Source organism: Mobula hypostoma, chromosome 15 (assembly GCF_963921235.1).
Source record: "Mobula hypostoma chromosome 15, sMobHyp1.1, whole genome shotgun sequence".
NCBI lineage: Eukaryota > Metazoa > Chordata > Chondrichthyes > Myliobatiformes > Myliobatidae > Mobula > Mobula hypostoma.
Genome location: NC_086111.1, coordinates 51,996,510 through 52,023,097, shown reverse-complemented (window position 1 = coordinate 52,023,097; position 26,588 = coordinate 51,996,510). Strand labels below are relative to the sequence as shown.

Below are 26,588 nucleotides of genomic sequence, written 5' to 3'. Positions count from 1 at the left end.
GTACAGGAAGTGACATTAAACAATCTTGAGATGTCGCTAACATAAAATAATCTGCAGATGCTGGGATCAAAGCAACACTCACAACACACTGGAGGAACTCAGCAGGTCGGGCAGCATCCGTGGAAACGATCAGTCGATGTTTTGGGCTGGAACCTTTCATCAGGACTGAAGAAGGAGGGGGCAGAGGCCCTGATAGGGTTCCGGCCCGAAACGTCGACTGATCATTTCCACGGATGCTGCCTGACCTGCTGAGTTCCTCCAGCGTGCTTTGAGTGTTGAGATGTTGCTGAACCTCGGTTCGTTTTCTGCTCTCAAAGCCTGGACACTTTAAGCTGGCTCATTGCTTTAATTGACACGGAGTAACGAAGCTGAGCACAAGCTCAGTTTCCACTCTCAGGCCTCGACATAGTGTTGGCCCCCAGTGATGTCCGTTCCTGAATTCTCAAGAGTCAGGTTCAGAAGATTGCAACATTGCTAGTTTGATCAGACAGTTCAAAAGTACATTTCCTAAGGGGAAATTATAGACTGCAGATTGCAGTGGCCGTCATTCACAAGAAGTAACACACACAAAATGCTGGGGGAAATCAGCAAGTCAGGCAGCATCTATGGAAAAGAGTAAACAGTCAATGTTTTGGGCTGAGACCCTTCAGCAGGACTAGAAAAAAGAGATTAGAAGTCAGAGAAAGAACTTCCCCTGACTTATTCTGTAATTCTTACTCTGACTTCTAATCTCTTTTTTCCAGTCCTGATGAAGGGTCTCGGCCCGAAACGTTGACTGTTTACTCTTTTCCATAGATGCTGCCTGGCCTGCTGATTTCCCCCAGCATTTTGTGTGTGTTACTTTGATTTCCAGCATCTGCAGATTTTCTCTTGATTGTAGTTCACAACAAGCATATTTAGTAGAGTATCTAGTAGTTTTGCAAGCTGCCCACAAAGCATCGTCAGCACCATTTTGGATCAGGCAAACACATGTTAAACAGATAAATTCAGACAGAAGAGACTGTAAACGCTGGGATCAGGAGCAAGATAACAAACTGTTGAAGCCACTCGTTTTGGGTCAGGACCCTTCAAATGAACTTAAAGATAGTCAGTATTATGTCAGGAGATGAAAGGGTGGAGGAAGAACTGGCAAATGATAGGTGGATCCAGGTGAGGAGTGGAAGAGTAGAAAGAGCAACAGAAGCTGAAAGAGAGAGAGAGAGAGAGAGAGAGAGAGAGGTGATAGATGGAGACAACAAGGGGCAGCAAATGGTGGAAAGGTGGAGCATGGAACCTAATGAGGGAAGTGGGAGGTGCAGGTGGGAGTAGTAGGGGGAGGAGACCCTGTTCGAGGAGAGCTTGCATGATGCACAAATGGAGTGGTTGCTGTTGGAGGGGAGGATAAAGAAATACAGTGATTGGGTGGGTTTGGCTTAGATGGATCAGGAGGAGAGAGAGTTAAGGGACCGGGAGGAGTAAGTACCTGAATTTGGAAGAATTATAAAAGATAAACATGCTTTTCGGAACTAAAATGCCTGATTTAATTTGGATTGTTTAGAGTTACCATAAAAATTTTAACTCTACACTGAGGAATACAGCTAGGAGTGAATTCAATTGTTTTATTAAAAAATAGACATGCTCTAGTGTTCACTCTCACTCACCCATGTCTTACGATCATCATTTCATAGGTCTGGATCATTTTGGCCAGGAAAGGCTTCACTGGTTGCACGTCTCGCCTCAGGCAGCATTCGGCCGTACATTCAAGGAAAAGCTAGATGTAAGAAAGAAACAATTCTTTTTTATGGAAGAAAAGATGGGTATAACTTTCTACAAGTGTTTGGCAATGTAACATAATATTACTTATATTATGTTTTTCCACACTTCTAGAATCCTGGAATTGTTACAATGTAGTAGGGGACTATTTTCAGCCCTGCAAGTTATTTTCTTTGTGCTGTTGAAAGTTCTGACTGTCTCTGTTTCTGTCACAGTTTACAGACAGTGAATTTTAGGTCAACTCATTTTCTGTATATAAAAGGTTTCTGCCTAGATACTTCCTATACCACTGACCCTTCATTTTAAATGTGTACCTCCGGCCCTTAATCATATGCTAATAGAAACAGATTTTCTCTAGTGAACCTATTGATCATAACTTTATCATGATATTGTTCATTTCTATTAAAATTTCTTCTTTTCTTCTTTAGGAGAACCCTAGTATCTCTAGTCTTACACCTGGTTGCTGAAATCCCTCAGCCTTGAAACATTGTAATCTGCTGTCAACATGAACTAATTTACAGGCATGTCACTGTAATTATCGGCGAGGTGGTGGTACGTCTCTGACAAAGGAGGTATAAGGTGCTCCTTCTCTCCACTAGCCCGCAGATCACCCTTGGTCAAGGTGTAGCACCTGCTTAGTCCCTCGATCAGGGTCACATGAAGCCATGAGAGCAGGTGGTGGATGGTCGTGCGAGCAGCTGGTACTCACAAATCCTGGTTATGCGACCACTGACGCCAGGCAGACAAGCTCTGAAGAGTATTGGTAATGGCTGGGGTCACCCATCTTGTAAAGACATGGCCCAGAAGAATGGCAAACCACTTTTGTTGAAAAATTTGCCAAGAACAATCATGGTCATGGAAAGACCATGATCGCCCATATCATACAACACAGAGCATAATGAATGAACGATACAATCACCAAAAACAATTCTAACCTGGTAATCAGCTTCAGGAAGTTCGACCCCTGGAAACAGATCACTTGTGATACCATTGAACAATGGAATATCGTGGGATAGGAACTTGGGCTCATTTACATCTTTGATTGATCGCAGTAACTAGAAAATAAATGTTTTGTTTAAATTATTTCAACAGAAGCACTGCAAGTTCATCAAAAATACACATGAGTACATACCTCTAACACAGGGGTTCCCAACCTGGAGTCCATGGACCCCTCAGTAAGGGTCCATGGCATAAAAAGTTGGGAACAACTGCTCTAGGATAAAAAAGGGCATTTTAAGTGCCTCTAAAACGTAAAATCTCATTTCATAAACTTCAAAGTTTTCCTACAACTTTTGATAAGAGAGAAAAGGTAGTGCTGACTTGATAAATGGAGACTTGTTTGTAATACAGATCTTGTATTCAGAAAGCACTTGTAATTGACTATGACTAAAAGTGCCATGATTGTCATCTTTTTTTTTTGGCGTGTGCCTGCATGTCCGTGCGTGCATCCATGATGATGTCTTTTTCATGGCTTTTTACAAGGCGCAGAGCGAGAGAGAGACTGTGTGGCTCGCCACTCCTCACACAGACATTTTCATAGTATTTTTCCCTTTGTTTTACGAGGTTGAGTTGTGATCTCGACACTCAACCCGGCACAGATGGAAAGCCTACACGGGAGTGGACCCGACTGGTTTCGAACCCAGGAACCTCCGCTCCCAGGTCCAGCGCCAATGTCCTTGCACCACCAGCCGGCCCATGATTGTCATCTTCTAATTACTCTTGCAAAGTTCTCAAAGGCAGTAATAAAATTTCAAACACTATCTTAAATATAATAATAAAATGGAACATATGCAGTAAGTAGACAATATTTAAACAACTCACCAGAACATCTTCATTCTCCGCGGGGAACTTCAGCTTTAAGTTGCCAGCTGCAACTAAGACAGCTTTCACTGCACGCATGCCGTAATCGTAGTGGAACTGCGAAGAAAGCTGCTCTGAACACAACCTGTATGTCATCACTATTTTCACTGACAATGGCTTGGCATTAAGGAAGCCATAGGAGTACAGAGAGATTTCAGCGATCAGTGCATAGTTAGGAACCATCATCGCCACTGTCCGGAATAGAACCTGAAGAACAGAGAAGTTCCAGATTTAGAAATCATTAGCTCCCACGGATTCTGCTTCTACCACCCTGTCAGTCAGTTGATTCCAGATCCATTAAGATTTATTTCAGGAGAAGAATTTTTTTTCTTGCAAGTTCTATTAAATAGGAACAGTTAACATATTTTAATGGTAAACATAATTTTTTTATCAGCCCAATGCTTATTGGTACAAGATTTGAATTTTCAGGTGCTCACTTAGAAAGTTATTGCCAGGCTGCAGCTGGATATGAATTTTACTGGGGCTTTCTTCTCTAATTCTGAAATTGGTTCTACTGACTTCAAAGGCGTGAACATATGAGGCAGTCTCGCTACCTTGAGACACTTAGCATTATCAACCAGAGATAAATTTCCAGGTAATGGAGATTTTTTTTTTGAAAAGACAGATTTGTTAACCAGATGACATGGAAATTTCAGTAATTTTATATTCTGCGCAATGGTAGTACAAACATTCACAGTTAGATAACTAACCAACATGAAGACTTTGCTATTAAATTCATTGAGTGAGTCAGGCAAAAGAGTGATAAGCTTCTGAGTTTCTGAATATGATGTCTACATGACTTTTACATTGGGGCGCATTGGTTTAGCCTGCAGGCTTTAATGAAGAACTTACTTCCCTACTTCCCCTCTCAAGGCCTTTTTTTAGTGGAGGACTATACAGGGACAGTCCCACTAAAATCACCTGACATGGCCCACATCAATTCCTTCTCAGCCACTCTCAGCAATTGTTTCTCCTTTTTCACGTCTTCATAAGCAGACAACAACATGCCACTTTCTCATTCCCAGCATCCTGATCAGACATCAAAGGCTCATTTGGGGTCTGAAGAAGTTATTTGCTAGAGGTCTATGCCTTGTGGGAAAGGGGGTGTGGAAAATTTTAACCTCGATCAGAAAACTGAGGCGAGATTGGTTTTATGAGAATTGCTACAGTAGCAGGAGGACTGGGACCAAACTGAGTGTTGGACATTGAATGATCTCATTTATTGTATGTTCTGCTTTTGAAATTATGTCCACTATGCAAGGGTGTACCACAGCTAGAAATGGCTGATCAAATTTATACACAGAAATGCAACTCAATCCAGGCATGGACACAATCACGTTCTGTTGCAGAAAAGCTTGGTTTTCGATAATACAGTACCATAAAATAAAGAGGATTACTGTTCCAGATTTCTAGTCTTATATGCCTGATATTGGATACTTAAAATAAGATAGACAACAGTGATGATTGTGGAATCTGAATATTTAACCTTTTTTTATTTTTGTTTTCTAATGCTCCACTTTTTTGAAAAACACTTGGTTTATACCCTAACCAAAAGCTTTCCTCACTGTGAAAAAGTCAGCTTCATGTCAGATGTCAGTTTTGGACCTCACTTTATTTTACAGTGACTGACGTCAATGGAGAAAAAAAAATAGATTGAATGTGAAATTGATTTCCAACACGGATTTTTATCCAGTGAGAAACTCTTGTCCTGTTAAGTACTTCTTTATAGACATAGAAACATAGAAAATAGGTGCAGGAGTAGGCCATTCGGCCCTTTGAGCCTGCACCACCATTCAGTACGATCATAGCTGATCATCCAACTCAGAACCCTGTACCTGCCTTCTCTCTATACCCACTGATCCCTTTAGCCACAAGGGCCATATCTAACTCCCTCTTAAATATAGCCAATGAACTGGCCTCAACTGTTTCCTGTGGCAGAAAATTCCACAGATTCACCACTCTCTGTGTGAAGAAGTTTTTCCTAATCTCGGTCCTAAAAGTCTTCCCCTTTATCCTCAAACTGTGACCCCTTGTTCTGGACCTCCCCAACATCAGGAACAATCTTCCTGCATCTAGCCTGTACAATCCCTTTAGGATTTTATACGTTTCAATAAGATCCCCCCTCAATCTTCTAAATTCCAACAAATATAAGCCTAGTTGATCCAGTCTTTCATTATATGAAAGTCCTGCCATCCCAGGAATCAATTATGTCACAAAATAAGCATAGTTAAAAAAAAGAAACAGATGTAGGTCATTACACCATCATTCAATAAGATCATGGCCAATTTTTCATCTCGGCCCCATTTTCTGATGCCAACCCCATATGTCTCAATTCCTTTAATGCCTAAAACCTTATCATGTACAAAGTCCTTTAGGGAGGTTTGCAAAATGTTTATAACTCACTAGGTGAAAATGTTTCATCTTAACTCTATCTTATATTGGTGACTGTTTTGAGACAATAAATGAGGCAATAAAGATTAGGCAATTAAACCTTAGTTCAACTGGACCAGTTTGGCAAGTTACAAAATGAGCCAAACTGAAAGAATTTAACATGGTTGAACTGAAAGTGTCTGAACCGAAAGAGACAAATAGGACAGGTTGGTGACATCTGATAAATCCCAAAGAACTGAAGAGCTAGAGCATATCCTAGTTCTTCAGGTGGAAAGTATAGAAATAATTGATGTTCTGGTTGTCATCCTTAGAATGGTGGTTTGCACGTGCTAACCCACCACAGTATTTGAGAAATGAGGGGAAATGAAATTACTGAGCTGTTAGCCTAATGTTAATATTAGGAAAAATGCTGGGATTTAAAATAAAAGATATAATAACAGAAACTTTATAGAATAAAAGCATTTAGCAGAGGAAAATGGACTCATGAATGGAAAATCACATTTGATGAATCTGCGGTTATTTGATGAGTAAAAGAGATATTAGAAAACCAGTGGTATTCTGAATTTTCACAACAAAGGTCGTTAAACAAGGTTAAAGCCATGCAATTGTAAGGGAAGACTGTTGTAATATACTGACGTACAGTATATAAAGACACTTCTCTACACTACGTTACACCTGTCCCTTCTTTGCCTATTGTGCCGGTCTGCCCAAGTCCTTCTGCAGACTTTCTGCTTCCTCAACACTACCTGCCCCTCCACCTATCTTCATATCATCTGCAAACTTGACCACAAAGCCATCAATTCCATCATCCAAATCATTGACATACAGCGTAAAAAGAAGCGGTCCCAACACTGATCCCTGCAGAAAACCACTAGTCACCATCAGCCAATCAGAAAAGGCCTCCTTTATTCTCACTCTTTGCCTCCTGCCAGTCAGCTAATCTTCTATCCATGCTAATATCTTTCCTGTAATACCATGGGCTTGTATCTTGTTTAGCAGCCTCTTGTGAAGCACCTTGTCAGAGGCTTTCTGAAAATCCAACCAAACAACATCCACTGACTCTGCTTTATCGCTGGGCACTAGAGTGTCTGTACATAATGTGGTTCTGACATGAAATGATAAAGTAGTGGTGGTGGGGGATGTGATGGGGTGGGTTAGCAGGTGGATGTGTTGATCAGCCTTATTGCTTGGGGAAACTAACTGTTTTTGAGTCTGGTGGTCCTGGCGTGGATGCTATGTAGCCTCCTCCCTGATGGGAGCGGGACAAACAGTCCACGAGCAGGGTGGGTGGGATCCTCCATGACATTGCTGGCCTTTCTTCCAGCATCTTTCTGTATATATGTCCCTGATGGTGGGTAGGCCGGCGCCAGTGATGCATTGGGCAGTTTTGACTACCCATTGTCAAGCTTTCCAGTCCACTGCAGTGCAGGTTCCGTACCATGCAGTGATGCAGCATGTTAGGATATTCTCTCCTGCACATTTGTAGAAGGTTGTGAGTATTGATGAGCATAGCCCAGCTCTCTTCAGCCTCCTAAGAAAGTAGAGGTATTGGTGAGCTTTCTTGATTATGTAGGAGATATTCTGGGACCAAGATAGGTTGTGCAACATGTGCACTGCCAGGAGTTTGAATCTGCTCGCAGTTTCCACTGCTGTGCCACTGACGTTAAGAAGGGTGTGAGTGTTGTGAGTTCTCCTGAAGTCGGCAATCATCTCCTTTGTCTTGTTAGCATTTGGGAAGAGGTTATTTGCTGGCACCAGATCTTGAGCTCTTCCACCTCCTCTCTGTGGGCCATCTCATCATTGTTGACGATGAGCCCCACCACTGAATTCACAACCCATATCAACAATTCGGCTAGGAGGATCAAATATCATACTTCAAAGTTTGCTTATGATATTAAACTAGGAAAGAGAATGGAAATTAACAGAAAGTTTTGGGAGTTGTGGACAAGCTGAGGTGAAAACAAAACAGATGCAACATGAAGTGAAAAACTTTGAAGTCATCCACTCAGGAAAGCAGAGCACATTTTTAAAATGATGAAAGATTAAGCAGGGCTGATGTTCAAAGGGATCTAGATGTGCTCCTACGTGCATTAATTAAAGCCAAAATGCAGGCAGCAGGCAATTAAGAGGACAGGTGGTATGTTAGCCTTTATAAAGATGAGGGTTTGATTGCACAAATAAGGAAATCTGATTATATTTGCATTGAGCCTTGCTGAGAACAGAGTACTGTTAACAGAGTTGGTCTCCTTACCCTCAAAGGAATGTATGACAATAAAAGCTTGCTTAAGTACATAAAAGGAAACAGAGAAGTCCAAACAAACATACTTCACAAGAGCTTATGTGTTGATAGTAATAGACTAGCTTGAGTCGAGAACTGACTAAACCAAAGGAAACAGTGAGTAGGGATAAGAGTCAATTTCAAATTGGCAACCTGAATCTGTAAAGATCAGTGCAGTGGCCAGAGCTACTGCATTTACAACATGTATTAGTTATTAAAAGGAAAGGGTGTGTGTGTGTGTGTGTGTGTGTGTGTGTGTGTGTGTGTGTGTGTGTGTTTGGTGTGTGTGGGGTGGGTGTTTGGTGTGTGTGTCCTTTGTGTGTTGTCTGTGTGTGTGTGTGTGTGTTTGGTGTGTGTGGGGTGTGTGTTTGGTGTGTGTGTTCTTTGTGTGTTGTGTGTGTGTTTGTTCTTTGTGTGTAGTGTGTGTGTGTGTGTGTGTGTGTGTGTGTGTGTGTGTGTTTGGTGTGTGTGTTGGTGTGTGTGGGGTGTGTGTTTGGTGTGTGTGTCCTTTGTGTGTTGTCTGTGTGTGTTTGTTCTTTGTGTGTAGTGTGTGTGTTTGTGTGTGTGTGTTCTTTGTGTGTTGTGTGTGTGTGTGTGTGTGTGTGTGTGTGTGTGTGTGTGTGTATGTATGTGTTGTGACAGGACCCTGAATTACCCCTATGACCTGTGCTCATTTACCCTTATTAGCTGTGCTTTTGGAAAGAGAGAGTTATTTACTACCGATAGCTTGTTTGTAAAAGAGAGAGAGAGAGAGAGACGAAGACTAACGGCTGGACTGGGTTGGACTGTCACTTTAAGGCACTGGAAGTAACTGTGGATTTCTACTGAGTTGGAGTTGGAGACAGCACCGAGCAGCTCGTAGGTTGCTATGGTGACCGAAGGCAGTGTTACCTAATGGACACTCGATGTTATGATTTTCGGCAGGTTGTTGACAGTTTCTTCAAGGATTTTTGCCTGCTTGCATTTCTTCACAGAGAGAGGAAGGAGGAGTTATTTGAATGACAGTTGATGCTCAGCACGGGAAGACAAAATAGGAGGTCAGATGACAGACCTCAGACACATGTTCTGGACACTGAATGAGCATTATTGTGCCCGCAGGAAAAGTGGATTTTGGAGGATTGATCAGGCGGATCAATCCATCGCTCTTGCAGTGGAAAGAGGAAAAGGGTTGACTGGTGGGGAGTTGTCCATGTGTCCACCCCCGCCTGGAGGATAGCTCCATCACAGAAAACAGGTCCCCTTTGTTAAAGTCACAGTCGGTGACTTTTAAAGGATTTCGAAGGACAACAAGAAGATCAACGGCGTCAGCTACCCTGAAGACTCAAATCTCTCCTTCTCTCTCTCTCCATCACTACTCAGCTGAATACCATGAACTGAACTGAACTGAACTTTACTCATCATCGTAAGACTGTATCTTTTTACCCCTAGACTTAAAGAAGCTTGGTTTTTCATACATATATTTCCGCACTTATTGATTTACTTATATATATATATAATCATTGCTAACCTGTTTGATTTATCTACATTTATATTACTGTATTGTGTAGTTACTAATAAATATTATTAGTTTATAGCAATACTGGACTCCAAAGTGTTTTCCATCTTTGCTGGTTCTTTATTCCCATCACAGGGTACATGACAGTGTGTTCTTTGTGTGTTGTGTGTGTGTGTTGGGGTGTGTGTGGGTGTGTGTGTGTGTGTGTGTGTGTGTGTGTGTGTGTGTGTGTGTGTGTGTGTATGTGTGTGTGTATGTGTGTGTGTATGTGTGTGGGGGGAGGTAGAAAGGTGGGCAACCTGTGAGAAGGATTCAAGATGTTAAACAAGTGAGAAGTAAGTGGCCTGTAAGCTGGCAAATCGAGTCCAATGTAAGAAAGAGAAGACTTTGGGAAGCCAAATGGAATGAAGGCTTGTACTCCAACAAGGCTGGAGTACCTAGCTAAGTAAGTCATACAACTGTACAAGGCACTAACAAGGCTACATCTGGGAAACTGCAAATGGTTTCAGTCCTCTTCTTTAAGGAACGATGTACCATCATTGGTGGATGTACAGAGAACTTTCACAAGGATAATCATAGGAATGGAGGGAAAGTTCTTATAAAGAAAGGATGAACAAACCGAGTTTGTCCACACTGGAATTTAGAAGAATGAGAGGTGATCTTGCTGAGACATTAAAATATCTTAGCAGGCTTGATCTGGTAAATTTTGGAAGGGTATTTCCCCTTGTGAAATAATCTAGAACTAGAGTGCATAAATTCGGAGAAAAAGGGGTTCCCATTTAAGAGAGAAATGAATGGAGATTTCCTCTCTCAAAAAATTGTAAATCATGGGAATATTTTGCCTGAGCAAGTTCTGAAGGCTGAATCCTTAAATATAATCAAAGCTGAGAACGATATTTTTTGATCAGTAAGGGATTCAAGGATTATTGGTACAGGTTGAAAATTGACTTGAGGAAAGTTGGATAATTCAGTGGATTCCAGTTAATTGGACCATTGGTTAATCAGGACAGCCACTTATTTGGGACAAGTTTTAAAGAACAAAAACTAATCGAGAAAAAGCCAGGATTCCGTTTGTTTATTTAGACACCATGCCATTTAATTGGGGGAGGGAAGTGTCGCCACACAGTTTCTAACTAGTGTCAGTTGCATACACTGGAGTGACCGTCAGCCCCTACACTGTAATAAGAACTGTTCTGTTCACTGTGGTTTCAAACATTCAGGCTTGGAGATGCCAGAAACAGCTGGGAATGAAAATGAAATGATTTCACTACTTCAACCAATGAGGAACTACGAAGAATTTGAAGGTTTGGAGGATACAAATGTCAACAGCATTGCATGAAGGCAGTTCATTATCTGCACTAGGAGTCTGCTCTGATTTTGTTCGTTTACCGTCAAAAGAACATGACACAGATGAATTCCTCTGTCGATAAGTGTTAAGATCTAATACACAGTTTTATAGTACTGTAGTGGTTATTGGTAGTGTTCTAATTTGCTCTGTATTTCATTTAAATACATAATTGCCTTTATGATTCGTTGCTCTGTTCTGGAGATGGAAAGGCCAGCTGCGGAGAGTGTTGTCCAGGTTTTTTCTGTGTTTTGGATTTGGACTTTGGACTATAGACTATTTTTTCAGTCTTATAGTTTTAGTATTCTGTGTACTTTGTGCATGGAGGGTTTTTGGGGGTCAATGAGCCTGATCCATTTTATTCATTCTTTTGTGCGGGAGGAGGGATTTGGGGGTTGATATGTCTGGTTTTTTTGCATGGAGGTGGGATTTGAGGGTTGCTGATCATGCTGCTTTTCTTTCTTGGTTTCATGGCTACCCAATGGATTAAAGTATTTCAGAGTTGTATACTTTAATAATAAATGAACCTTTGAATTTGCTACTCTGTCTTTTTCAAACCTTTTTTAAACTATTTCCATGAAACTTCAGCTAAATAGGGCAACCGCTTAATTTGGCCAAAATGTACTGCCCCCGATGGGCCTCAATTAACCCGAACTGACCGTATATGACCTTATTGAATAACAGATACGGCTCGAGGTCCAAATGACCTATTCCTATTTCTTATAGTCTTACTGTCTTCCAGACTGCAACAAAGAATATCCACGCCACTTTCAATCTATACTGTTTTACATTAGAGACAGGACTGACATTATTTTATCATTTTTGTCATGGACAATAAAATCAGCACAAAAGATCTTGGGTTTCACTCATATTGCAATGATCCCTTACTTTTTGGATGCTGTCAAGGGCAATCACGTTCTGTTGTGGGTTCAGGAGTTACTCTTTGCATAAATGGCTTATATCTCTACTCAGGAACTCAGATTTAGGTGTTAAAAGTTGCTACAGCTGGATTCATAATTCAACTAGAGGCTTTGTCCTGTAATTAACCTCTAGGTATCGTATAAAAATAAAATAGCTTGTACCTTCAGGTTGTCAGGCAATTCTGAGCGTCCTGCATACCCTGGATTCATTGTAATAGCAACAAAGCAATTTGGATTCAGTCGCAGTTCAGTCCCCTCAAAAACGAAGGTCTCAAGGTTGCTTTGTTTTGCTCTTTGGATGCAGAGGATCTGCTGAGCCACCACAGACAAAACTTCCAACTCAATACGATTAAATTCATCGAAACATGCCCAGGCACCGGAGGAGGCCAACCCCTTGAAAAACTGAAAATAAAACAATGCTTTCACAAAAATTGTATTTTACATAACATTCCACAGACGTTTTATGGCAAAGAGGTAATAAGGAAGATATTACAGTGCACCTTGTGATCTCGATATTAAATGCAGCGCCGATTCAATTCACCTGGCAACCTGACAGAGCTCGGCAAAAGAATACAGATGGGTCACATGAGTGAGTAGCCTTTTAGAAAGTGAGGCTGCAGTGGACAGAGCACTTGGAAAACAAGCTTCCCTATTAAGAGTTAATGGTTTTCCCAATGTGGAAAATTGTGAACCAATTTCAGTCGGCAATGCTCCAGGTAAGCATTGCATGACACTCATTTTGCAGCCTAAATGGCAGATGTTTTATATGCGCAGACATCTGTCAAAGCCAGAAGTGCTGCCTTTAATTTAATGAAATGGTGATTCTCATAGATTCTCATTCTTTATTCATAAAAGTCATTGAAATTTAACTGCATTGTGCAATGCTATTCCTCCAAAGGGACCACAACCTTGTTGTAGGGTCTGGAGGCTTGTGTGCCTCAATGACCTGGAGGGCTATGTTGGCTGGAGTCAGGGTCTTGTGCTTTGGTTCTTGATGGGGTCACTCATGCCAAACAGGTCAGACTAAGAGTGGCCCACTGGTCCTCCAGGTTCAGGGGTTCAGCTCTGTGGTAAACCATGTATATATGTTGTAACTCGGTTACCTGTCTGGACACACCCCTCTGCTGACTGCCCCTGTGGCTCCTCCCACAGAGTCCTGTAAAAAGGTGTTCGCCTTGCCCCTCCCCCTCAGTCCGGGGGCAGACACTCACTGTGGAGGTCGTATTGTACAGCGAATAAAAGCCTTTCAGTATTTTACCAAACCTCAGTCATTTGGAGTAATTGAAGGTGCTTCAATTTTATTGGCTGTACAATACGACCTCTACAGTGAGTGTCTGCCCCCGGACTGAGGGGGAGGGGCAAGGCGAACACCTTTATACAGGACTCTGTGGGAGGAGCCACAGGGGCAGTCAGCAGAGGTGTGTGTCCAGACAGGTAACCGAGTTACAACATATATACATGGTTTACCACAAGCTCAGGGCCAACAAACAATTGTTACAAAAACAGCAATGAAGAATCCTTCTGCACAGACAGAGCTGGACAGTCTTCATAGCGACCCTAAACACCAGCGCGTAATGGTAGTAAGTAAATAAGCAATGCTATTATACCTAGAAGTATATTCATATGAAATATTATTGGATGCTACATGAAAAATGCTATGCTATATCAAAAGAGAAAAGCTGGGCGGGCAGTCAAAAATGGGAGGCCTGTCCAGAATCTACCTGTTACCATAAATTCCATGCTCTGAAGTAAAAATAGGTTCAAGCCTTTAAAAGCAATTTAGCATCAATAGAACAATGTTTGACTGCATATGCCATTCTTCAGATTAAGGTGCTAAATTGACAGCATGTCCTTTGAGGAGGAAATGTGAGCTTTCAGGATTCTATTCAGACAGGAGCAATTGAAAACCTTTATCCTCTTCTGAACCCAAATCATCAAAAGCCATTCATTCATCGTTAATTATTGGCCTTTCTTCACACAAAGTAGGTGCACTGTTTAGTTACATCGCAATAGATCCCGCACTTCAAGGTAACTGAACATAAAAGGCTTTGAAATATTTCTTAGGTGACATATCAAAGCAAATCTTGCTTTCTCGTACCCAAAAAAATAACCCCCAGCCACAACCTACAATTTACACTATAACATCATTCAGTTGTATCATGAATGAATTTTGAAATTCAAGTTACTTTGCCCATAGCAATGTAGTCCAGCCCATCAGAGCAGTTGAAAACAACACATTGTACAGCAACTGCTTTGGCCAAGTCTTTAACTGATTCCGTCTTGCCAGTCCCTGCAGGGCCTTCAGGTGCTCCTCCCAAGTCCAGGTAAAAGGCTCCAATCTGTCAGAAAGAAAATAGTCCAGTCAGTGTTTTCTCCGCACGAGCTCGGGTGTGTTACAGTTATTTTAAAGTCACAAAAATAATGTTTGCTGCTAACTAACTATTTAAACTCCATTTTCGGGGATAATTGAAGGAAACACAGCAATCATGCTCTTTCATTATCAAATAAAATTGGAGGGTTGCAGATGTTGTTCCATTATTCAAGAAAAGGAGTAGAGATAGCCCAGGAAATTATAGACCAGTGAGTCTACTTCAGTGATTGGTAAGTTGATGGAGAAGATCCTGAGAGGCAGGATTTACGAACATTTGAAGAGGCATAATATGGTTAGGAATTGGCATCATGGCTTTGTCAAAGGCAGGCCGTGCCTTACGAGACTGATTGAATTTTTAGAGGATGTGATTAAACACTTTAATGAAGGTAACAATATAACAATTACAGCACAGAAACAGGTCATCTCGGCCCTTCTAGTCCGTGCCGAACTCTTACCCTATCCTAGTCCCGCCAACCTGCACTCAGCCCATTACCCTTCAATCCCTTCCTGTCCATATCTATCCAATTTAACTTTAAACGACAACATAGAATCTGCCTCAACCACTTCTGCTGGAAGCTCATTCCACACAGCTACCACTCTCTGAGTAAAGAAGTTCCCCCTCATGTTACCCCTAAACTTTTGCCCTTTAACTAAGGTAGAGCAGGAGATGTAGTGTATATGGATTTCAACAAGGCATTTGATAAAGGTACCCCATGCAAGGTTTATTGAGAAAGTAAGGAGGCATACAGGCTGAAGTCTCCTCTTCTCTCCAGTGAACTGATGTCCCAATACACCTGCACTGCAGTGGAATCCATCCAAATGGCACAAACCTCCTAATTCTAAGGCTTCAAAATCTGCCAAATGAGCAGCTGTGAATGCAGTGATCCTATTGAAATGAGTAGGATGAAACAGCTACCAGATAAATTGGAAGTAAATTATTTTTTTAAATCTGGTTGATTTAAATATATTTAATTATTTGTTTGTTAAGTGCATATGTTTTTTTATTTTTAAGTATTAGTTTTATTATTTTAATAATTCTCACCATTGTTAAGTGTCATGGAATATTTTTTCATTTAAATACATTTGGTGAGATCGAAAACTTTTTTTGGGGGTGCAGCCAGGGTGAAGCCTTGTGCTGAGCTGGCTTCACTGGTGAAGTATAAGAGGGCCGGAACTCAGCAGGAAAAACTGTATGGTCAAGGTAAGGCCAGATTTGGAGTATTGTGTACAGTTCTGGTCACCGAATTATAGGAAAGATGTCAACAAAATAGAGAGAGTACGGAGAAGATTTACTGGAATGTTACCTGGGTTTCATCACCTAAATTATAGAAAAAGGTTGAACAAGTTGGGTCTTTATTCTTTGGAGCATAGAAGGTTGAGGGGGGACTCGATAGAGGTGTTTAAAATTATGAAGGGGATAGATAGAGTTGACGTGGATAGGCTTTTTCCATTGAGAGTAGGGGAGATTCAAACAAGAGGACATGAGCTGAGAGTTAAAGGGCAAAAGTTTAGGGGTAACATGAGGGGGAACTTCTTTACTCAGAGAGTGGTAGCTGTGTGGAACGAGCCTCCAGCAGAAGTGGTTGAGGCAGGTTCGATGTTGTCATTTAAAGTTAAATTGGATAGATATATGGACAGGAAAGGAATGGAGGGTTATGGGCTGAATGCAGGTTGGTGGGACTAGGTGAGAGTAAGCATTCGGCACGGACTAGAAGGGCCAAGATGGCCTGTTTCCGTGCTGTAATTGTTAAATGGTTATGTGGGTATATATGGTAACCCACCTTCTGTGCTCAGTCAGTCCAGCAGTCAGAAGATCCAGGCCACTGTTACTCTGGCCTCCACTGATACATTAACTGAGCTAAAGGAATTAAGTTTCAGAGGGCAGTGTCTGCCTGAGCTTGAGTCCACATGTAGCATTATTGATTTTGTGGAGCAGACAGATTGGTTATATGTATTAAAGATGCACCAAGAGAAAAAGCTCTCATTGAGGAGGAACTATACCATTTTCTGGTTATTCTATCAAGCTACCCTGAGGTTACAGAAGGGACCTGGAAAAAGCTCCTAGAAGTCATAACATCTGCATCTTATATGTACATTTTTAAAATTGGACTAAGTTTAAAGAAGCTGCAAATTTACAGTCCATGTTTATGACCTTACCAACGTGCGATAACATCGATCAGTCAGTGGAGTAATCACCAGCCGTGGCGAGTTACCTAGGTACTCATAAGCATATTTGACATTGCAGTTGATGATGTGAACTCGGACATTCTCATTTGTCCAGTAATATCGAAGTTGAGCAAGCCAGTGGAAGTCAGTCTGGTGTGAGACTTCTGTTGCAAAGAATTGTTAAAATTACTACAACAGAACATAATATATAATCATACTGAAATTTAAGTTCTCATGTTTATTTACAAATTTTAGGATAAACTGCTGCAAACCTTTTTCAATTAAGCCTTCAACAACATCTCTGGCATGTACGTCAATGGTTACTAGAGCACCAAGTGTTATTCGAGTCTGTTTGGAAAGCTTTCCTCTCACCAGCTCCACAATATCATTCAGCTGTTGCTGAAGTTTGGCGATGTATTTTTTAAGGCCCTAAAAACAAAAAAATCTTGATGATTAATACTTCTAAAGCTATTGGTGTAATTTGTTTATTGAACACTTCCTAGATGTATATCAAAAAGATTTCATTTCAGAGCTTTGGTCTGGTGTCATACCTTTACGTTACTAGTGCTGAAAAAAGTAACTACAAACTAACATCAGAGCAGTAATATGCTAGAAACTAGCATCATCCCATCATATATTGTCTCTGAAACTCATTTCATTCATTAAGGTGAATAAAATGAAGGAAATGTCTGTGGAAAGGTGGAAATTCACATTGACTAAATAAGCTGAAAGGGGAAAGGTGCAAAACAAGAGAGATAGCAATGGGGCAAGAAACAAATGACGTGTTAGGAGGAGTTATGTAAGATTCATTACCAGCACCCGTTGTTGATGAAAAAGGGTATTGTGGTTATTAAGGTATTGAAGCCCAAGGGTTGAAGTGTTTCATCCATTTGTGGAATGAGATCATCTCTTGTCAGAGTAATTCATTGCCCATCCCTAATTGCTCTCATGAAAGTGGTGGTCTATGTTGTGAACATTTGAAAATGGTGCTACTTTTAACAGAACTGATTGGTATCATAGCCCATTTCATCAAGAATTTAGTAGTAACCTATATTACTGTTGATATATTGGCTAAACTAGGTAAGGACAGCCCGTTTCCCTCTGCAGTATGTTGGAAGCTGAGTTTGCAGTGGCACTTTCAGAAGTAGAATCGAGTTGGCAAGTACATAAATTGTATTTATGGACTGAGTATATTTAACAAAGCAATCATCCAATCTGCATTTGTTCTCTCCGGAGTAGAGGAAACTGCATAATGATCAGTCAACACAGCAAGCTTAATTGCCAGAGGTATTTAAATCGCTATATCACTTGAACAGATGAAAAAGAAAAGAGTGAAACCATGGAAACTGCATCCTCCGAGCTTTTATGAGTAGTTCACTTAAGGTGGCAAAAGGATCTCTCCAAGAATGTTTATGAACAAAGCGTGGCATGAAGTCACGGAGAAATGCTGCAAGCTTAGCCAAAGAGATGATAGACTTTACGGAATGATTTGTAGGAAGAATGGAGATGGACAGGGAGGGAATGACTGCTGCTGATGTCAATCAATTAAGTTCAGTGATAATCAAGATGCTAGAATTTTAAAAGCACAAGATCCTGGAGGGTTTTAGTTCTGACATCAGTGGAAGGAGAACAAGTGTTGTGGGGTAAGGGAAGAGTGGACCTGGTCTTGCAGAAGGATAGGTCTATTGGTAAAGTTGAAAGGTAAGAAGAATGAGAGTGTGACTATTTCTTTAATATTCTCTGGTAAACGGTCACCATCATTAATCATACATGTCTCAGTCCTATTTCTTGGCAGCTGTCCTGTCAACTGCCAAGACCCTGAGCACCCTGCATTAGAGGAAGTGAAACAGTGTAGAACCAGTTTTAAAATACTATACCCATGATCCAACTTGAATTGCATTCTCAACTTCTACTGTCCAGAAAATCTGGGATACGCAAATGACAACTTGACCAGGCCAACTTATTACCCATTCTGTCCTCTTCCTCTCTGGGTAGTCCTACAGAAACATGAGCAACAGTTATTATTGGAGAAAATGACACATGTTCACAACTTTAAAATGTTGGTTGATAAAGATTATTCTTGTGAAATATTTCAATAAAACTGTTCAGTGGAATACAGTGCCTGGGGTACTGAAGCAGAAAATTAAGTTTCATACAGATCTTTAATCTAATATACTCAATTAAAATTGATTGGTTAGAAGCAGAATTTATTTTTAAAAGGTTTCAATCTCCATGCAAAATTATTGTGTGTTAGAACGTTATTGGCCAATGTGCAGACAAGAATAAAACATTGATCTTTTAAGATGATAAATACAAGAAAATTCAAAAATCTTCCATTCAATAACACTGACACAATTCACAATCACAGTAACACAAACTTCTGTCAAGGCAAAGACTAAAATCACACATTTTACATTAATTTTCAAATTCCACATTTCTCCACTGACGCTTAATACTCATGACTTTTAAAACAGATTTGCAGGAAGATTTCAAGGATGTTGTTACAATGACACTACGCAGCGTGCAGCGGCCACTCCGGTGAATGATATCTGTAATCTGTCAAGTAGGGTGCCGTGCACAATCCTGATTTGATGGAGACAGATGTGAGTGTACAGAGGAACATCTGGTGAAACTTCTGAAATGCCTTTTTCACTGCCGCTGCTACTGTGTGATCCAGAATCTCCGGAGAAGGCCCCGAGTCCTTGGCTTTGCTTGTTGCTCAGCGGCTGGGGCAGGGTCAAAGCACTCGGCAGAGATGGTGCTCAGTGCTCGGTGTCGGAGGGCTGGTCGGAGGCTCGAAGTTTTCGGGTGGATTCAGAGTTGGCTATGGTCGGGTGCTTCCAATGCATCGGCAGTTGTCGGCGCCTGGAGGTTTATGGCAGGGAGTGTTTCTCCCTTTTGCCACCTGCTATCGGGACTATCGGGAGTTGCTCGGAACCTTGAGACTTTTTTTTACTGTGCCCATAGTCTGCTCTTTATCAAATTATGGTATTGCTTTGCACTACTGTAACTATATGTTATAATTATGTGGTCTTGTCAGTGTTAGTCTTTGGTTTGTCCTGTTTTTTTGTGATATCACTCTAGAGGAACATTGTATCATTTCTTATTGCATGTATTTCTAGATGACAATAAATGAGAACTGAGTGTCCTCATAATCTAATCTAATCTAATCTAAATGATCTTTCTGCTGCCAGATATTTTGCATCTGAATCCTACAATTTATGCATGTTGATTCTGTAATTTTCTTAAACAATTTGCACCCCCCACTCATGTCATTGACCTACTCTGATATCAGAGATTCTTTACTGAGCAGTGGTGACCCCAAGAACTAATGTCACTGAAACTGAAAAGTAGGTTGTTAGATATTCTCTGGATGGAGATGGTCCTTGCCTGACACTTGTGTGATATGTACTGTGGGTTACATCCCATATATCAGCCCATGTCCAAACCTTTCTGGATATAACTAACATAGTTTCATTTTCCGCAAAATTGTAAATGCAGTTGTATGTTATGCATTCATTCATGAACATACATAGCTTCGGCCTAATGATGGAAGAAAGGTAATCAAAACAGCTAAAGATAATTGGACATCAGACAGGCCTCTAAAGAACTCCTGCAGTAATGAAATATTTTCATTTGTACAACACAAAATAATCTGCAGATGCTGGGGTCAAAGCAAAACTCACACCAAGCTGGAGGAACTCAGCAGGTCGGGTAGCATCGGTGGAAAAGATCGATCGACGCTTCGTTCCTGACGAAGGGTTCCGGCCCGAAATGTCCATCGATCTTTTCCACTGATGCTGCCCCACCTGCTGAGTTCCTCCAGCTTGTTGTGAGTGTTCATTTGTAAAAAATTCTTCTCCAACCCATAGCATGACTTCTTCCTGATTCTCATTGACTTCCATTTTATCAAGGTTTCCTAACACCATGTTTGGTAATGGACAATGAGGTTTCCAACCCAGTGTACGGTTGGTACAGTTGCTTTCCTTAATTCTTCTTATGTGTTTAAACAAAGAGGAGGGTATAAAAACAGAAGAAAGTAGGGGAAAATTAAGCCATCTGGTCCCTCAAGTTTGCCCTGCCATCCGATATGATTGTGGCTGACCAGTTCCAGACATCAATGCCCCTTCTGTGCTACTTTTGCATAGGTCAATCTATTTCTTCTTTAAATATTTCCAAGTGCCCAGTGTTCGAGCCTCTACAACCCTTGGGTAAACAGAATTCCAGAGAAGAAATCCTTACGTGCCTTAGTTATAAATGACTGCCGCCTTCTCAGCAGTTCATTCAAGTGCTTCCTCGAATGGAAATTATTTCATTTGCCAAGGAAAGCGATCATTAGGATATTTGTCCTGAAACCATGATATATAATCTTACCCGTAGTCACTGTTGAGGACTCACAGAACTACTCTCTTCTTGTACTGTAAATCACTATTTAGCTTCCACACGTTTTTCCACCGGTGGAACAAGATCTCACCATGAATTGTGATGGTGGAGTCTGAATCTTGGGTTGCAAGTTGTGATATTATGAGTACAATTGCCAGGTGTACCTTTAATTAATCAATGGAACAATTTTCCTAACTTAAACCCTAGTCCTCAGAAACTTGAGGATTGGCTAGGAGTAACTTTTCTGCAGTCAACATCAGACATTCAGTCCAGTTTCAGCTCATTGTGTTTCAACTTGGCACTGTTTGATACAATTGAATGGCTTGCTGGACCATCTTAATGGGCAGTGGAGAGCATAGTGTTATGGGGATTGGATTATATAATGGGCAGAGCAGATAATGGTAACAGAATTCCTTTCCTGAAATATAAATGTGGGCATAAATTTATTAGACTAGTTATATGCACACCTTGTAAAAACTAAATCAGAGTTGTTGAAAAGGAGAAAAGCAGAAGTAAAAACCAGAGCAAGTTATAAAGCAATCACCTTTGGAAATACCTTGAGGAAAAAATAATTAATTGACTGTTTTATATTTGCTAAATACTCTGATTCTATATATAAAACTCAACAGCATATGAGGAAAAATTAGATATACCTGTCGTGATTGGTCAATGACATCATGAACACTTCTTAGCATGACATCTTCCACTTGAACCAGCCATTTTTCAACAGCACCTCGAGCTTCAGAAGTTGAAATCCTTTCAATAAGTTCAACCCTTTCGCCTTCACTACTGAACATAGCATTGATATCCAGGTTAGGAAGAAACTCCAGCCTGTTAATACCCTCAAAACACTTCTTGAGATGGGGTTGAACCCTCAATGGATCTTTGGTTTCTGAAAGGATTTCGAGCATCTCATCATTAGAGAGAAAGAAAAACCTAGAAGCATTAAAAATATTATGTTAGAATATTACAGTCTTAAAAATGTTACTTTCATATTGTACTTCTATATACAAGAAAAGTCCCAAGGCACTTTACACGCAGAGAGAAAGTGACACCAAGCTGTTAAGGAAAGGAGCTGGAGTTGAAGATGAAAGAATTGTTGAGAAAATGGATTGTTAAGAGAGGTCTCAAAGGAGAAGAGCAAACTAAAAAGACAAACGAATTTAGAAATTCCTCTCCTGCAAAGTCTGCTTTAACATAACAATTGAGACATTCCATTTGGCTGCTTCAGTCCTTTACATTGCCAAATGCTGCAATCCTAGTCTCCCACTTTTCTCTATTTCCTCTCCTATTCATGTTTATACTATTCCAAAGATTGGTATTCACAAGACCAACCTCTTCTCACAGAAGAGTCCATTCAGCTTTCCCTCCTACCCGTGTTAAATAATATTAATAGTTTTGTCTGCTTAAGCTCTCCTCGATTACATCAGGCATCTATCTTATAAACCTGCCCTTCACCCTGCATGAAGGACAGCCAGACTGTTCAGCTACTATGGCTGCGGCCTCACAGCACCAGCAACCTAAGGTAGGTTCCATCCTGACCTCTGGTGGTGTCTTTGTGGAGCTTGCACATTTTTCCTGCATCAGCTTCCTCTGGGTTTCCACCACGTGCCAAAGACATGCTGGCTGATAGGTCACTTGTAAATTGCCCCTGAAATGTAGCTGAGTAGTAGAATCTGACAACAGTTGGCAGATTTATTGAGAATAGATTATAGGAAAAATAAATTGTGGATTACTTTGTAAACTGGCATTGATTTGTTAAGTCAATGTAGCTTGTGCATTCATTGTTATCTGTATAGTTCCTAATAGATTGATTATTTCATTATTTATAACGTACCGAGGAAAGAAGAGACGCTTCTTCTCCAGGTAGGCATTTAATCCTTTCATGATTGTTTCCAATAAACGGTTACAATCCTGCAGTTTGCCCAGCAGTCCTGTCATAGCCGTCGCTGCCAGAACCTATGATGATGAATAGAGTAAACAAAATGTCTGTACCAGGAATATTAGTTATTTGACGTGCTCGATCAGTATCGATGTATTGCATTACATCTGTAAAATACCTTAGGATTTTTAACACAGTGCCTCATGATATCCTTCCAGTTCCTGTCCACAGTCTGAAAGAGTCGTCCCTCTTCTGGCATTTGTTGCATAATATCCTCAGAGGAAAATATGGGATCTAGATATAGCCATTGAGCCTGAACTTTTAACCATTCATCAATAGTTTCTTGAGTGTTAATCAGACGCTCCTCCCAATTCTTAAGCGTTCATGCAAAACAGGAAACAGGTTGAAATAATGATTTAAAATATTTTGTTCTGCATCCTTAGAGAGAAATATGATAATTATGATCTAATTACTTAAATTAAGACAAACTTATTACACAAACTATCAAGGAAGAAAATATTCTCATTGGCAATATTAGTTTATTATCTCTGCAGTTCAAAAGCTGACGTACACATTTCAGATATTAGCCTTTATATCATTACAGCTTAACATGACAATTGTCCACCTTTCACTTTACCACATCAAACTTACTGAAAAAATGTATCACATGACTATTAAGGTACAAATGATTCAAAATGCAGACTAACAATATTATTTATAATGCTATTAAGAAGATTGTTAATGTTATAAGATCGTTTTGAACTTTTATGCTTTTATATTTTAGGATTGACATCACCACAACATAGCTTAGGAGGACGATGGTGCCTAACAGTTACTCCTTTGCTTGCATCTTCAGAAACGGCTCTATTTCTATCTTTAGTATCTCTATTTTTCCCTTTCAGGGTTCTTTTGAAGACCCTGACCTGAACTTACACGCTGACTTTGGTTCTTTGTGGGAATGGGACCTGCTCTCAGGGTCTCACGATTGGCTGCTATTCAATATACTAAGGACGCGGCCTAGAAGACTGGCGTACCTTCAGGGTTCCGGGATCTCGTGGCTCTGGAGGTGGGCGGACTTAAGGTCAGTGCCTCCGCAGGAAATTGGTGTGTCATTGGGGACAGAAGATCAAAAACAGCAAGCTGGCTGCTGGCTGTGTGCCCAGAGACTCGAGCTCTTTGGGCACAGAGCTTGGAAAAAGCGAAGCAACAGACTTTTAACATCGTAAATCAGCGAGTGGTTTGTTATGTCTCCCCTTTCGCTGTGAAACAGGGATACCTCTTTTTCCCTTATTAGGGGGAGGGGGAGAGGGGGGAGAGAGGGGGAGAAAGGGGGGAGGGGGGAGAGGGGGGGAGAGAGGGAGAGAGAGGGAGAGAGGCACTGTGGTGTATTGAACTACCGGGTGAACAAGTAGTTTTTGGGGTACTGCAAATCTGTGTTTTTATTGATGCTATGCTGCACACTTGAGTGCTCAGTGGGGGTGGGCATCAATTATTCTTTGCTGGTGGGGGAAGGGGGATTGTTGCTTTGCTGTTGCTTATGCATGGGAGGGGGGAGCTGGGAAGGGGGGGCTTTAGGATTCTAACATTTAAACTGTCATTCACTCTTTGGGGCACTCCTGTTTTTGTGGATGGTTGCAAAGAAAAAGAATTTCAGGATGTATATTGTATACATTTCTCTGACATTAAATGTACCTTTGAAACCTTGAAACATAATCCAGAGTGTATTTCTACATGCCTAGGGAAAAAGTGCTCATTCAATATAGTCCAGAGTTTGTTGGTATCTCACTGTGCTGGTAAAATTCAATGTCAGTTTCAAATATCTCAAACAATCTCATTAAACACAATTCCATCAAAGCTATTTGGACCATCTTGATTCATTCAGACTGAATTTTTTTTTTAAATTCCAACTTACAATTCTAATCATTCTGATTTCATTGTTTTCTAACCAATCTAGTTCAAGCTTAGGGTAAACATACACTATTGTTCTAACCATTACTCTTTTGAATAAATATCCAAATCCTATTCAAGCCATTTAATTTTTAACATTACAGATTTTATTTGAGGAATTAATGATGGAAATAGACACTGCCCAATCATTAGTAAACCATTTCAACTTTTATGATGAAGCAGCTGAGGTTAATTTTATCTAGAACACAGCTCTGAAGAATTAATGGAGCAATGTCTTGAGGCTGGGGTAACTGGCCTTGACAAACTTAGGGCTGGCTCTCACTCCAGCCAGTGAAATATTTTCCATATTCCTCAGTGACAAGTGTTCCTTGGTCTCACATAGAACCAAATTACTTCTTGGTGTTAAGATGAGCCACTTCTGGGTCACATCTAAAGTTCTGTACTTTTGTACTTCAAATTTCAAAGTAAATGTATTATCAAAGTACATATATGCCACCATATACGACACTGAGATTGATTTTCTTGCTGGCATTCACAGTAGACACAAAGAAACACAACAGAACCAGTGGTCCATTTCCTGATGCCAGGTGCAGTAATTCGAATTGACTACTGTCTGATAGCTCTGATGCTGGTTGTCTCAGAAGGAGGAAACCCAGCACATGATCTGAAGATTAAAGTGAGTAATAGGAGAAGATGACTCCATAAATACTCCTTTGTCTTGAAAGAACATTACAGCTCTGTTTTTCAGATGTGCATGCTGTACTTTGGCATCCTTGAGCTTGAGAGATACTTATTGAGCCCCTGATGCTATTTATTACTTAATTGTCCATCACCATTCATGGCTAAATATGACCTTGACCTCTGTTACATGATCATTTAGCACAATCTTCTGCAGAGAAAATAACAATTATTATATTGGACTTATTGACTTAGTTTTGTTTTGGAAATGAGTTACATGTTTAAATACCCAAATTCCTAAAATTCTGCACAGATTCTAGAACTTCTCTATTCAGGAAATAAGCCAGCTTCCAAAGAAGATGATGCTAAACTTCCTCATCTTTGTTTGGACAACCTTGGGGCCCAGATAAGTTGACAACGATTGTGTATGTTCACCTCTCTCTAGTTGCACCTCTTCCAGACCAATCGGTTGTGTTTAACATGTCTTCACCACCTTTCTCAGCTAGCGTTGCCAACAGTTCCATTATATAATCTTATACTCTACACGTTATCACGCTTGCCCCTCTTCTGTGACATTAAAAACTTCAGTTTTCAATCTGAAATATTATCTCCAAAGACATTACCCAGCCTGCTGAATATTTCCAGCATTGCTTCCATTTTGGATTTCCAGCTCTGCTTTTTTTTGTGTTTTAATTACTTACTTCCTAATATGTTTTTCTAACTTTTACCTTTAGTTGACATGTATTTACAATGGTTTTCAACTGTATTTACCTTGATTTTCTCTTCAAACGGTTTACTGAATGGTGACCCTCTCATTGTCTGGGTCTTGACAATTTGATCATCAAGAATAGCTTGAATCTCATCTACAGCTGACAAGATTGAGACACCAGTATCACGATATAAAGTCGTATTAAAGCTAATTGACTCCCAAGCTTCATCCATGGTGTGCATGGCCTTCTCTAATGAGAATTCCTAATGAAAAACCAAAAATGACACAGCTAGTATGTATTTATCTCAAAATAATTAAATCATTTTAATTCCACTTCCCATTCCGATAAGTCAATCCATGGTCTCCTCTATCATCACAATGAAGCCACACTCAGGTTGGAGGAACAACACCTTATATTCCATCTGGGTAGCCTCCAACCTGATGGCAGGA

General features: G+C 40.5%; 1 protein-coding gene across 1 annotated transcript in view; it reads right to left on the bottom strand.

Moving 5' to 3' along the window:
• dnah12 (dynein, axonemal, heavy chain 12) overlaps window positions 1–26,588 on the bottom strand; it is a 175,417-nt gene that overhangs the window by 80,165 nt on the left and 68,664 nt on the right. The window contains exons 19-30 of the mRNA XM_063068407.1: window positions 26,201–26,401; window positions 23,022–23,216; window positions 22,799–22,920; window positions 21,615–21,897; window positions 18,456–18,575; window positions 16,851–17,007; window positions 16,570–16,742; window positions 14,228–14,380; window positions 12,204–12,443; window positions 3,574–3,819; window positions 2,688–2,807; window positions 1,641–1,750 (exon numbers count right to left, since the gene is read on the bottom strand). Of these exons, the coding sequence (XP_062924477.1) occupies window positions 1,641–1,750; window positions 2,688–2,807; window positions 3,574–3,819; window positions 12,204–12,443; window positions 14,228–14,380; window positions 16,570–16,742; window positions 16,851–17,007; window positions 18,456–18,575; window positions 21,615–21,897; window positions 22,799–22,920; window positions 23,022–23,216; window positions 26,201–26,401 (2,120 nt within the window). The remainder of the gene's footprint in view (window positions 1–1,640; window positions 1,751–2,687; window positions 2,808–3,573; window positions 3,820–12,203; window positions 12,444–14,227; window positions 14,381–16,569; window positions 16,743–16,850; window positions 17,008–18,455; window positions 18,576–21,614; window positions 21,898–22,798; window positions 22,921–23,021; window positions 23,217–26,200; window positions 26,402–26,588) is intronic.